General features: G+C 41.5%; 1 protein-coding gene across 1 annotated transcript in view; it reads right to left on the bottom strand.

The window, feature by feature from the left end:
• The window catches only part of LOC103901451 (probable cation-transporting ATPase 13A4), a 44,768-nt gene extending 32,216 nt beyond the window's left edge, over positions 1-12,552 (bottom strand). The window contains exons 1-3 of the mRNA XM_009282344.1: positions 12,490-12,552; positions 4,106-4,279; positions 1,432-1,569 (exon numbers count right to left, since the gene is read on the bottom strand). Coding sequence (XP_009280619.1) covers positions 1,432-1,569; positions 4,106-4,279; positions 12,490-12,552 — 375 coding nt within the window. The remainder of the gene's footprint in view (positions 1-1,431; positions 1,570-4,105; positions 4,280-12,489) is intronic.
• Positions 12,553-13,219: the final 667 nt, after the last annotated feature.

Below are 13,219 nucleotides of genomic sequence, written 5' to 3'. Positions count from 1 at the left end.
AACATAACATTGTTCTCACCCTAAATCCAAAACACAGCACTGTACCAGCTGCTGGGAAGGAAATTTATCCCTGCCGAAACCAGGACATCTATCTAGATGTTTTGATTGATATGAAAATGTTGTTCAAAGGGCATATTATTTGAGGGCTATATTGGGCTTTTTTATGTTATTAATTCGATCCTCTGAAAAATGTTACAAACCAGCCTTCACTTTCATACTGTGTCCCTGCCGAAACCAGGACATCTATCTAGATGTTTTGATTGATATGAAAATGTTGTTCAAAGGGCATATTATTTGAGGGCTATATTGGGCTTTTTTATGTTATTAATTCGATCCTCTGAAAAATGTTACAAACCAGCCTTCACTTTCATACTGTGCCAGTTGATTAAACTAGCTGGCACTAAAATTTCTTATGTACATTAATATATGCCCACACAAAACAGCAGTAACAGCAACAGCTTTGCTCAGCTAAAGTTAGGTTTATAATGGAAATATCTACTAAAAAATGCTGTAGGGATAAAAATAAATGCTAACAAGTTAGAAATCTATTTCCTGGAAGGAAATATAGCTCTTTTATGGGTTGCCCAGTGCAGTGATCTAGTATCTCTAATCAAGAGCCAGATATTAGCAAATGTACCATTGCATTCCTATTGCTTACACCAATTTAACATGTAATGCTAAGCAAGACATATAACTGAACTGTCCGGTACTTGTTCTAAAAGGGGGATAATTATATTTACTCAACTCATGAGGGACCTTGTGATCTGCTTGGATCAATTAATCGTCTACCTTCTCCCCAGTGCTTCACTGGGATCTCAAAGCTATGGAACTGGATACATTTTTGCAGGAACAGTGCAAGACCTGACTCCAGCAAATGTAATTTAAAGCACAAATTGGTGCATACAAAGGTAAGAAAAGCAAAATGTGTGTCAGACCCTCCTTGATGAAACATTTCTGGAACTAGTGATGCAGCTCTGCCTAGGCACTTTTCTATTCTATTCCCCGTCAGCTGCATTCATCCCTGTTTTCATGTTACTGTGGGAGCTGGGATGTTCGGTTCCTCACAGTTTCCCTTCAGCCACACAGCCACCCCTAAATTCCTTGATTCCTATGCCAGGAATGAGTTTTTGATTTGGAACTCTGATTCTTCACTACAAACCCCAGTGTCTTGAAGCTCTCCTACTTATAATGTAGGTCTTCTCTCAGGAATAGCGACAATTCTTTTTTCATAACCAACCTCAGAGTAAGAGAGGATTTTTACAGAGGGGAGTACAGTTCTCCAAAATCTCTAGCTTGTTTTTCCACAGCTCACTGTGTTCATCAAGCTGCAAGTTTCTTAGCTGGATATGTTTCACAGCTCACTTTCACTCTATAAAGCGTGGCTGAGATTTGCTATAATCTCCCAGGTGCTGCAGGGAATACTTGACTTACTTGCAAACTTGGCTTCATTATGGTTTTACTGAAGATTGAGTCTTCCTCAGCAGTGGCTGGATAATCCGATCTACTTTTGATAAGTGCAGACACAGAGATCCGTGTCACAGTCTTACGAGAGTAAGTCTGAAATTCATCCTAAATGAATATAAAAGAGAAGTGTCACAATTTCCCTCAAAATCAGACCAAACTCACTGTCAGCTTGGAGTGAATGATTACAGTAGGCCTTTCGAGAGCACCACTCCAGCTTTTTTACAGAACTAACCAACAGGGGCCTCCCAGCACCTGTGACTGATAGATAAATCAGCAGAATGGGAGTGGAACCACGGTCCTGTCAAAATGTGAGTACTGCACATAATTCACTGACCGCAGGTCTGGTGCTTGGCTGATAAGGATGGAATGTGAACAACCAGGTCATGATCTAGGACAGGCAAACAGTAAAGGACAATCTGAGATGCGGTGACCATACTGTAAAGGGAAGATCAAAAGGAACACAACGCTGTACTGCAAAATGGATGTCTAGTGCCAATACCTTCTCACAGTCATTCCTGTGTTAACACTTCATTGGAACAAGTGTGTTAGCACCATGCCTCCCTTATGGTACTTTAGACAAGCTTTTGCCACAAACTGAGTTCATGATCTTGCTATATTTTATAAAATAAGTTCAACATTGGAACTGCCTGATAACTAGTGTTGGTAGTACAGTCTTAGAGATTAGAGCAACTACTGTAATAAGGACCCTCATGTTAAGTTTCAGTCCCGAACACTGAACCACACGCATTAAAGCCAACTATGAGACTGACATATATCATATTCAGTGTGTGAGCAGTTTGGCAGATGAAAAAAGCTGATTACCTCAGCCAGCCAGGTTCTGAAAGCACAGTTATTAAACTTCATTTGGAAATGACAACAGAAAAAAAATATTCTGTACCAAATATGAGTCCTTTTGAACAATTTAAGGGTTCAAAAAAGAACTTTAATAATGTTTATATATCTTATTTATTTGTGCACTTTTCTTCTTAAACTGGTATTTTGAGTAGAATAACGTTTATTTTCTGATATTTATCTTTAATTTAAATTTCAGAATTAGTAGACATTGGGATGCAGATTGAGATGGGAAGCAGTGAATAACACAGGTGCTCATTATTTGAACTAAAGTGAGTCAAAATTCAGTAACAAAAGTGAGTTAATAGGCTCTTATATTGCAATTGCAGAGATGGTGATGAATTATGAATGAAGGTTTTATGTGAAGCAAAAGAGAATTCCAAGGATCAAGCTGATGGGATTACTTGTATCCTCATTAGCAGTAGCCATCACATTTGAGAACTGACATAATCAGAATGTAGGGAAAAAAACAAAACTGTCATTTTAATACAAACAACCATGAAGGAAATCTGAAATTGTCAAATGCGCAGAGAATACTTTCAGAGAGCTTCCTGATAACAAGAACATAAAATATGATTCAATTCTTGTTTAATTACATAAAGGATCATTTAAAAACTCATTTATTTGAAAAGTGCTTGGCATGGCAAATCCATTTAAAATTACACACAAGAATAGGTAACTAAAAATGCAAACTGAACTGAAGATTAAAAAGGGAGATTAAACCTAATATGCTTCTTTTTAAAAAAAAATACATACCCCCAGCCTATTAGGATGCAGATTGTTTCAATATAAAATATTCAACAGGCAGATCTGTGATTTTCAAAACCCAAGATTTTAACTGCACGCTGCTCTGCTCATTTAAGAAGGCAGCTCAAATACAGTGGTAGCAAGTGATCCATTTTGCAATTGCACATTTTGCAAATGCCATTGTTCAGGAATCTTTGAAGCAGAACAAATCAAACTTCTGGAAGTAAACCAACCCTGCCAGCTCCTGGAGTATTCAGGCTCAGCTGGGATTCAGAGTCAAGTCTCAGTTTGCTTCTTTTAGTGTTGCAGTAGCTTGCATGAAATTAAATCAGGATTTGTGTACGTTGCAGTGCTTCAGTACAGTCCTCAACAGATAGAAATCTGTATTAGGAAACTACTAGCAAAACATAACAGCCCTGAAAGCATTAACTGCAGGATTGAAGGTTTATTGGACACGGGGAAGGGCTGATGGAAAATGTAAACATACAGCTAAGAAAACAAGCAGTTTAAGCTTGCCCTCTTCCTTATACTGATCCCTCATCACGCACTGTTGGACACTGCTGGGGACAGAGCTAGACAAATCTTTGGTTTGGCCCACTGGCTAAATTTTGGCAGAGAGGGGCAGCTTCACCAGGACAGCCAAGTGAGGGAAAAAGGATCTGCTGGACACTGCCAATCAAACAGATGCTTTAGATTCTGGAGCACAGATCTGCAATGTAGAAAGCACAGGGATGGCGGAAGGGACGCGGAAGGATTGAGAGCAAATAACACAGTCTTAAAACCACAGATATTACAGTTTTTTTCACACCAATTTCTTTCAGCTTGTTGTCTGATCAGCTGTTACCCTCCATTCCAATCATCATCTTACACATAATTTGTGGAATACTTGAGAGTTCTTTAGATCAATGATGGTAAACATAAGATATTATTGCAGGAAATCAGCAGTGTAAGAGATTTCAGCTAACTGGATTCCTTCCAACTAACTAATCTTCCAATTAACTACATACTAGGGACTAATTTAAAGACTAAAGTAGCCACCTACTGTTGTTCTAAGCAGAACAATGTCCGCTTCTTCCAAGCTGCAGCGGATGCAGTTTGCCCACACGTCCCACTCTGGCTTCCAGTAAAACAGCAGCAGCAGAGCCCCACAGGACAAGATGTATCCAGCAATGCACAAGACCCTCCGCCAGCCTTGGGTTTTGTAGCCAAATATCTCCTGTACAGCAAAAACAAGGAAAAAATCCTATTTCTCTTAAAGAAACATCTGGAATACTACACTTTCCTATCATCCACTGCTCTCCCATAGGTAGTTTGGTATGATACTATGAAAAAAGAGGTCATAGAACTTGTATTTGGCTTCTTTAGGTGTCCTAAACATGACTAGAAAAAAATTTTGCATGTTCTACGGAAGTTTTCATCCACCTTCACAAAATCTGGATTGCTGTAGTCTGACCAAACCTCTAAAATAGTTTTATGTAGTTGTGAAACTCAGCAAGAGACACTGTTATGTGTGTGCATGAGTTGGAATGGTATAAAAATATAGACGCCCTAACCTTTAGGCCCCAAGTCAGGAACATAGATTTGCCTGGTCAGCTTTTTTAAGGTCCCTGGGTGAGACAGCTGAAGAACTTGAGTACATCTGCACTAGTGGATGGAGAGCGGTGCAGACCCACTGCAGCAGCTGAGACAGTGCCTGCTTCAGAATCAGAAGCACTCCTGCTGTCCTGCCATAGCAGTGAGTCTGCATTAATGCACCTACACTTTAGAGACTCAGCTAGTGTCTCTGCACGGTGCCGAATGACACTGTGTGGCTGCACCAGCTGGAGCTGCTTTGCACGACTCAGCACAGACACAGCCTTTGTAGGGCTGTTACCATCTTCCATGATAGCTCCAGTATGAGGATTTTGGACCTTGCCAATGTGCCATTGTCCTAACATCCGTCTGCATTAATGCACCTACACTTTAGAGACTCAGCTAGTGTCTCTGCACGGTGCCGAATGACACTGTGTGGCTGCACCAGCTGGAGCTGCTTTGCACGACTCAGCACAGACACAGCCTTTGTAGGGCTGTTACCATCTTCCATGATAGCTCCAGTATGAGGATTTTGGACCTTGCCAATGTGCCATTGTCCTAACATCCCAAAATAATAATAATAATAATATAATAATAATAATAATAATAATAATAACTGTTAGTAAGAACAACTAATGAACACTTTCAGTTTACGTGTTGTGTTCAGAGGGCCAAAGGAAGCAATAATAATAATAATAATAATAATAATAATAATAATAATAATAATAATAATAATAATAATAATAACTGTTAGTAAGAACAACTAATGAACACTTTCAGAATGCTTTACGTGTTCAGAGGGCCAAAGGAAGCTACTCACTGTAGCTGTATGAGTAGGTATTATTATTGCATTTTTAAAGCTGGGGAAATTGTTACAGTGAGGCAAGGTGACTTGCCCAAAACTTCAAAGGGATGACTGTTAGAATTACAGTTTAAGAGCTGCCAGGTCTTGGTACCATGGCCAGATTCCCTCTCGGTAGTGCTAACAGGGACTTGGTAAAGGCGAAATGAAATATATACAGTGAATTTATAGAGGAGACCCAGCCCTGATCTAAGATGGGAGATTGCATGGCTGCAATTACATCAGGTGATCAGAAGAATTTGCTAACATAAGGGTTAAGATTCCTCAATCTCCTTCTTCCTAGTATATCTGCAGCAATTGTGCAATCTGCTTCTGAAGATCAGATATCTGCAGCCACAGATATTGCAAGATCCATTCATAAGGTGAGAATAAAAGGCAATGTAATTGGAAGGATGAGTAATGCATAATTCCTGGTTCTGTGCTGGTGTCTTTGCTTGTTATGTGAAACGTAGGCCCTACCCAGTGGTTCCACACGCTGCCTTGGCCTACCTGCTCTATGTCATTCTCCAAAAGACAGACTCCATCTTCCTAGGTAATCTCCATGGGGTTTCTAAAGGGAAGATATTGGCAACTGTGGGGAAAAAGTATGGTAAACTACACAGGGAAGTGGCCTGCATTGCACAGGGCCTGGTTATACCACCTTGAGATGCACGCACTCAGCATTTTCAAAGGCTTCTATAATCTCTGAGCAGCCCAAGAGAATAAGGCAACCCTGCAGCAGATAGAAGGAAGCTCACGGAGGACAGCAGATAGGCAAGGTTCCTAGAAGGTAGTTGGTGTGGCAGTCATGTGCTATTAATATTCACGTGCTCCTACAAACAGGTAAAGGGCTCTCCATTCACCTCTGTCTTGTTGTATCCTTAACAAAAAGGTTACAAAATTAGTGTCAGCACCAGCATACAGAATAGTACATAGAACGATGTGAACTTACTGTTCACAGCAGTGGCTTACTAGCAAGATCCAGCTGCTTGGATCCAGACGTTACAGCTTGTCAGCAAGGCAAAGGAACTCCCAAGGAGACAGAGACGCCTAAGGGAAGAACTGTTAAAAGAACATGCCTTCGGACTTCCTCCAGCAAATGGCTAGACCTGGAATAACTGGAATAATATTTTCAAATTGGGATGGGCATGAATATCAGGGTGGGGAAGAATGAGATTGCTGCCATGTGCATCTTGCTTCTGCCAGTGAATCATTCCTTTAATTTCCAGCTTTTGTGCCTTACACCCGAAGTCTGAAAAGTCAGTAAGGCTGTAGTTAATGCAATTAAGAAGGGAGAGGGTAGGCATTCGGCATGTGCTTGGCAGTCATTTGGGATCATCTTCTGTTGGCAGTGTTCTCCACTGAAATGCTGAATGATTCCCCAAGCCTGATATGACAACATAACCATGGAGCTAGGGCAGACTGTGTCTTTCTCTGCCTAGGAAACCATGCACCTATATATCAAAATATGTATCTGAGTCCCCCTATGCCTGCATATGTTTCCAGGCCTTTGTTTTCAAGAGTAGTTTCCCCTCAAAAAATGGTTTGATCCCTTAGATCTCAAGACACTTCCCAAAACCAAGCATGCATCAGTATTCCTCATCTTGAAAACTAGGAGAGAGGAAGACAAGGAAAACAGCTCAGCTGGGAAAAAAAGGTCATGCTATTAAGACATCCACTATGCTGTCTGCTGGATCTTGTTGCTTCTCACAAGGGACTTTCCTGAGATAGATAGATAGATAGATAGATAGACAGACAGACAGACAGACAGATAGATAGATAGATACCCGCGAGCTGTTCTGACACAGTGCACATTCTGCCCTATGAACACAGGTGTTGGTTCAGGTTCGTTGGTTTGTGTCTTGATGAATGTGACATTTCTGAATATAGATGTTCAGGAGCTCTACAAGGAGTAGGCTGGGAAAGACTAAACATCAGATGTTAACTGATGTTTTGTACCTGGATGTCCATGCAGGAATCTAAAGCCAAAGCAAAGCATTTCCCATGGTTTGGAAATGTCTGGAGCAGGTTACCTGAGCCACATCATTCAGAAGTAAAGCTAGGCAGGGAAATAGACTAAGCTCCAAACCTAACTTGTGCCAAAGTTCCCTGGGCCAGAACCTTTCAATACTTACCTTCAGAATAAAATGTTCTGTTAGGTTGAGGTGTTTTTTCCTGACCCTGTGCCTTCAGCTGGAAAGACTATAGCAATGAATGCTGCATTCATAAAAAAACATTTAGTACGTAAATAACTCCTTGTTGAAACAGAAACAGTATTAGCACAAAGACTCCTCACTTGTCAAATAAGTCAACAGTGGAATTCTTTAGATGAATTCTCAAAACCATTATCTTCTCAAAAAAAAAGGTGAATATTAGACTCAAAACAGGTAGCCACAATGTGCATGAAGAAGTGGGGAACAGGCACACACATGATGCAGGTTTCTCAGCAGGTTTATCTAGCCATGTGAATGCCTTACAGTAATTAGGGTTTGGAAATACTTCAAGTTTATTCAGGATTCACTAGGCCTACACTACAAAGATCTCCAAGCAAATGCATGTCCACTATGGCAAACAATACTTCCAGGGCTGGCAGAAATCCTGGTGTTGATGTCACCAGTAAGAACATGTCTGTCAGGTTGGTTCTATGTTGTTAAGGAAAAGAGAATAACTTTTGCTGGGTTGTATTTCACTGCACAAAGAGGCTGTGCTGATGCAGACATGCTTCTTTTGAAGATGGGTCTGATGAATACAGATTTGCACCTTGACAACTTTTCTACTGTGTGAGCAGGTTTTTAGGGCTCAGTGTGTGCATTTGGCATATATAACATTACACAGCCAAATAACCTGGGTTCTTGAGGGCACCAGACTAAGAGATGGTGGAAAACAAAGCTAAGATTAGCTATCTGTAAGACTCCAAAGGGCTTCTCGTATTCTCACAGGAGGTAGCACTGTCTGCAAAAGAGGCTGGTATGCAGAGCTCATCTCACCTCTGTAGAATAATTTTTAATAAATTGTAGTGTATTTTAAAACTTTGTTTCCTCATCTGTTAACATTTCCTTTCTCTTGAGACTCCCAAATCAGAAGAGTGACTAAAACAAAATGGTGTTTAACTTGTGAGTGAAGGGTCTAGGGAGGGGCCCTGGATCATTGGACAGAAAAAGCTGCCAGACCTGCTCAGTTGGCAGAAAATGTGCTTATTCCAAGAAAGGTTCTTAGCTGCTTTTACAATCATACAAAGCCAGCACTCAAGGGCTTATCACTCTAGTGTCCAGCAAGTCTTTGTTGCTTATGTTTAAAAGAAAAATTGCCTGTAACTGCAGGTCATCTGCACAGCAGAATTTAAATGCAAAAGTCACACAAGCTCAGGCACCCTTTTCTTTGGTGAAAACAAGCCTGTAGCTACCAGCAAGGAGCCTAAACAGTGGCTGTGAACTATCATATTTCTGGCAACCCAATCACCAGGTACCCTATTACAAACAACCTGTTGCTATAACAACAGATAATAGGATCAGACTTGAAAGACCGGTTAAGATCCACAAGGAATTTAATAACTGAAACTCATTCTTACCAACCGGAACCTATTTCATCAGAGGTTTGTTTCTCTTCCCTCTGAAGCCAGTAGCAACATTGACTATCGTTCCATTAGGAACAAGGTTATGCCTTTCAGATTCTATCTTAATTTTAAGAGTTAAATTTTTCAGACTCAAAGTACATAAAATTCCTGGATCAGGTTCCCTTCAGAATTTTGGCATCCCAAAGGAGGCAGACAGCTGCCAATATGCAGCGGCAAACTGGGGTTCACCAGCTGACTGACTGCAGTTGTCCCATTCCTTCAGACATGAGCAACTGGGGAACACGTGCTTAAGACAGGCTTCTGGCAAATCCTTCCTGAAGCAGCAGCCTGTCGAAGTCTATCACGATCTTTTGCACTGCAGGACTTACGCTTTGTACTTCAGGGTTTGTGCAAAGGGAATGATTAGTCCCAAGCTGTACAAAAAGGAGCATCAAATTGGCCAAGGGCATAAAGTGTTTTTCCTCCCTCTTCATATTCCACCAACAATTACTTCTCAAAAACACCTTCAAGCAGATCTTTCTGAAGGGAAGGAAAAAAAAAAAGCAAGCTAATTCCTAAAATAAATCCCTTCCTATTACCATATGTATTAGCCCTCCCTGAGGCAAGCTGCTGTGTCCAGAGTGCTCTCACACTACTGAGATCTTTCCAGTACTACAAATGGTTATGAAGAGAGAGAGAGATTATTTCATGCTCCAAATATATATTGCTAAGTTTTAGCTGGGTACCAGGAGAGTGAACTCTCGTTCAAGCAAAAGTGCTCCAGCCACGTAAAGTAATCCCAAAGATGTGCACAAGGATATATAGGGTAGATTTCTTAAGTCAGAGTGATTATTCTTAAATACAGGACCATCTAGCATCTCAGCTGTACCAAGAAATGGAAACACTGAAGAAAACTTAGAAGTATTTCTTCTCATTAGAGCTCCCCAACTTTCCTCAGCAAAATGGACTGCTAGTTCAACACAAGAAAGCATTGGATGTCCAGGGTCCAAATGAACTACTTGCATGCTTTCAAAATTACTTGAACTATTTCACTGTGGAAGAACTGGCACCTGCACAATGTCAGCTGTTAAATTATTACACCAAGTGATATGATCTTGTTTGAGGAGTCAAGAACTGCTTGTAATAATTTGGTTCAGGTGGATTAAACTGACTGTTAAAAATAATGTTGAAAAATATTTTTCATGGCTTAGAATTTTAAAAAATGTTGCAGGGTCACTGAGACCATTATCTGCCAGTGCCACTTGCTGTGGCTGCCAATAATTTAAAATATATGATTTTAACAAAGAATGTTTGCACATAATTCTCTTTTACACCACGTACTCTCCTTCTCTCCTCTGCTTAAACACAGTCTTCTTCGTCTCTTTCTTCACAACTTCTCTCACCTACATATTACTTTCTTTTTCTCTTTCACACAAATATGCACACTAGCTATTCTCTCTTTCTATACACGTTGTTTTTTCTCTCGTCCTCTTACAGTACCGCAGACACCCTCACAGATATCTTCCTCTCTCTCATAACTTTTTTCTCTCTCCCTTATACATATGTAACAAAGACACATACATACCTGCCAAATCTAGCACAATTTGGCTATGGTTTTACTACTGGCTATGGCCCCTACTACTCAACTGCTTTATCAATCTTTCTTCTGTGATTTTCATTTGGGAACCCCCAGTGAATCAGCACTGCTTATGCTCATCGCAGGCATAGAGAGCATGGCAACTGCCAGACACCCTGGATTCACAGTGCAGATTGACTCAACACACACCAGCTGTGCATGGGAAACCTCAGATTCACAGTGCAGATCCCCGAGCACTGGACTCATGGCACATGTGCTCAGTATGATACTGGTGAGAAACAAGAACATCACTGGGATAGCTGACTCCGTGCAAGCACAACTTGGGTGTCCCAGTAGTGCACAGCTGGAATTGGACATGCAGGGTACAATAGTGTGGCTCTACACAGCACCAGACAGTCCACTTAAATCTAATTAGCTCAGGCTCAATTCTGGCATGCTAGTGCCAGTGCCAGTAGTGGGAAGAGAACGACAGCGTGTTTATGGTCCTAGAAGGATGGGGGAAGGGTGGGGGACAGACACCAAACCAGCAGCCGTTTGGAGCTGGGGAGCAGTGGCACATCAGCACCAGGGCTAGAGCCAGGAGCGGGGTGCTGCGAGCAGGTTTAGTAACTCAGCAGCCGAGCCAGTTGGGTTCTGCCTTGCACCGAGCTAATTAGTCCCCACCCTCAAAGCCAGTGCCTTGCGCTTCCTGCGGTGCTCAGTTCATGCTGCCGGATGACTCTGTACTGCATTCTCCAGCACATCCCAAATTACCCAGGTTTGCACTACGTAGAATATGACATCTCCCCTTCCCTGGATGGCAGAGAGCTGACTGAAAATCTACGGTTGTATCTAGGGATAAAAATGTCCACGTTTTTCCATGACATGGTCTCTTTTTCACTAAAATAGAATTCTCAGTGAGTAGATTTTGAAGATTTCTCCAGGATTTCTGAAAGTGAACAGTCATGTCAGCTTGTAAGTGACCGTGTTTCACTAGCTTTGCTGGCGCTGTTCTACGCCCAGAAATCCTACACGCACTCACAGCAGAGCTACAGTGGCTCTGCAGCACCGGAATTTTGAGAAGCACTGCATTTACCAGACATGCATGAGAATTGTTGCTGTACAGCTGCATCATGGGTCTGACATCTCCAGCAGAATCTGTTAGACGGACAGAATGCATATGTGACGAACAGCTGATCCGTAACATGCAGTAATGCCAAAGCAGCTAAGAAGCGCAGAATTTACTACAATTGTGCAATGGGCTTACTATTTAAGAGAAGTGCCATGCAGTAGATCGGATATTTCCTGTAAACACACGACTTATTTCCACATGTTACGGAATGCATGTAAACATACTCCTCCCTGGGATACTCTGGAAAGACATACGGTAGTTCTGTATTTAGAAATCCAGCTTTATACAGGTGCTCAGGCTGGAATAGTGTTGTCAATTCAACAGACTGCATTTGCGAATAATTTATGCAAATATAACACATGTGGTTTTATGTTCCAGAGAAAGCCAAGGTTCCCAGTCCTCATCTAACTGGATCTGACCCTAGAGATTCAGCTGTCAAATGGTTAGGAACCAAACGCTCCGGCCCATCCCTCAAGCTCATATAAGACCACCTCCACCTAGATTTATAATGCTACATCAATAATCTGTGGAGCCATCCCCTGTTGGAGGAGATAACCAATTAAATCCAGTGGACACATACAACTTTATTTTCTTTCTGCTAAAAAAAATTATATCCCTTTCTAACCGTATGTTTCTGCTATGGGAACACCCCCACCATCCAAAACTAAATTACAGACTGTAGCATTTTATTGCAGAACATGTGCTATCTGCTGCTTCAAGTTGAGAAAGACCTAGACAGAGATACGACTCACCATCTCATTCTCTTCTCCCTGGTTAAGCTGTGCATAATGGTTCTTGGCAGGATTTTCCCCCATGAAATGACCCTCTGGAGACTTTCTAGAGCACCCTCAGGACAGGTCTTCAGCGTTGTGTGCTTGAACTTCCACATTGAGGAAGTGCTCTAAGTACACACCTTCCTTATAACTCTGCTGATGTTTGAAGAATGGAGCTCCTCCCTCTCTGTGGGGCTAGCAGGTAACATTCATCCCTCCTCCCTTCATTCTGTTGTTGGAGTTTTGCGACTGCGAGGGTACATGCAAAATTCACTCAAAGACACTGCAAGAAAGAAAAAGTTAGATCTCACAAGTGTTTGCCGCAATATGACTCCGGGTCATAACTCTGATAGGTGCAAGCAAGCGCTGTTGGTATGCAACTTTCAGGGAAGGGCAAGAGGGGAATATTTTTCTTCGAGATTATGGAATCACCGGAGACCAGGAGTGTGTCCAAATGAGAAGGAAAATAGGCATTGCTGTTGTTACACTCTTAGCAACCAGCCTGAACTAAGTGTCCAGCTGTGATCCCCACATATGCCTTGGAGAAAAATTCAAACTCTGGCATTGCAAACAGGGGCCCCAGTTTGTGCAGGTGGATTTATGCACTGATTGTGTGTCAGGATCCAGCCATGTAGGATCTGTAACCAGTATTTTTATTCATTATTAAGAATATCATCACAGAATGTCTTCTGACCTCACCATATAGCTT

This window comes from Aptenodytes forsteri, unplaced genomic scaffold (assembly GCF_000699145.1).
Source record: "Aptenodytes forsteri isolate BGI_AS27 unplaced genomic scaffold, ASM69914v1 Scaffold404, whole genome shotgun sequence".
Lineage (NCBI taxonomy): Eukaryota > Metazoa > Chordata > Aves > Sphenisciformes > Spheniscidae > Aptenodytes > Aptenodytes forsteri.
The sequence above is the reverse complement of the archived record's forward strand: the minus strand, read 5'-3'. Positions and strand labels throughout refer to the sequence as shown.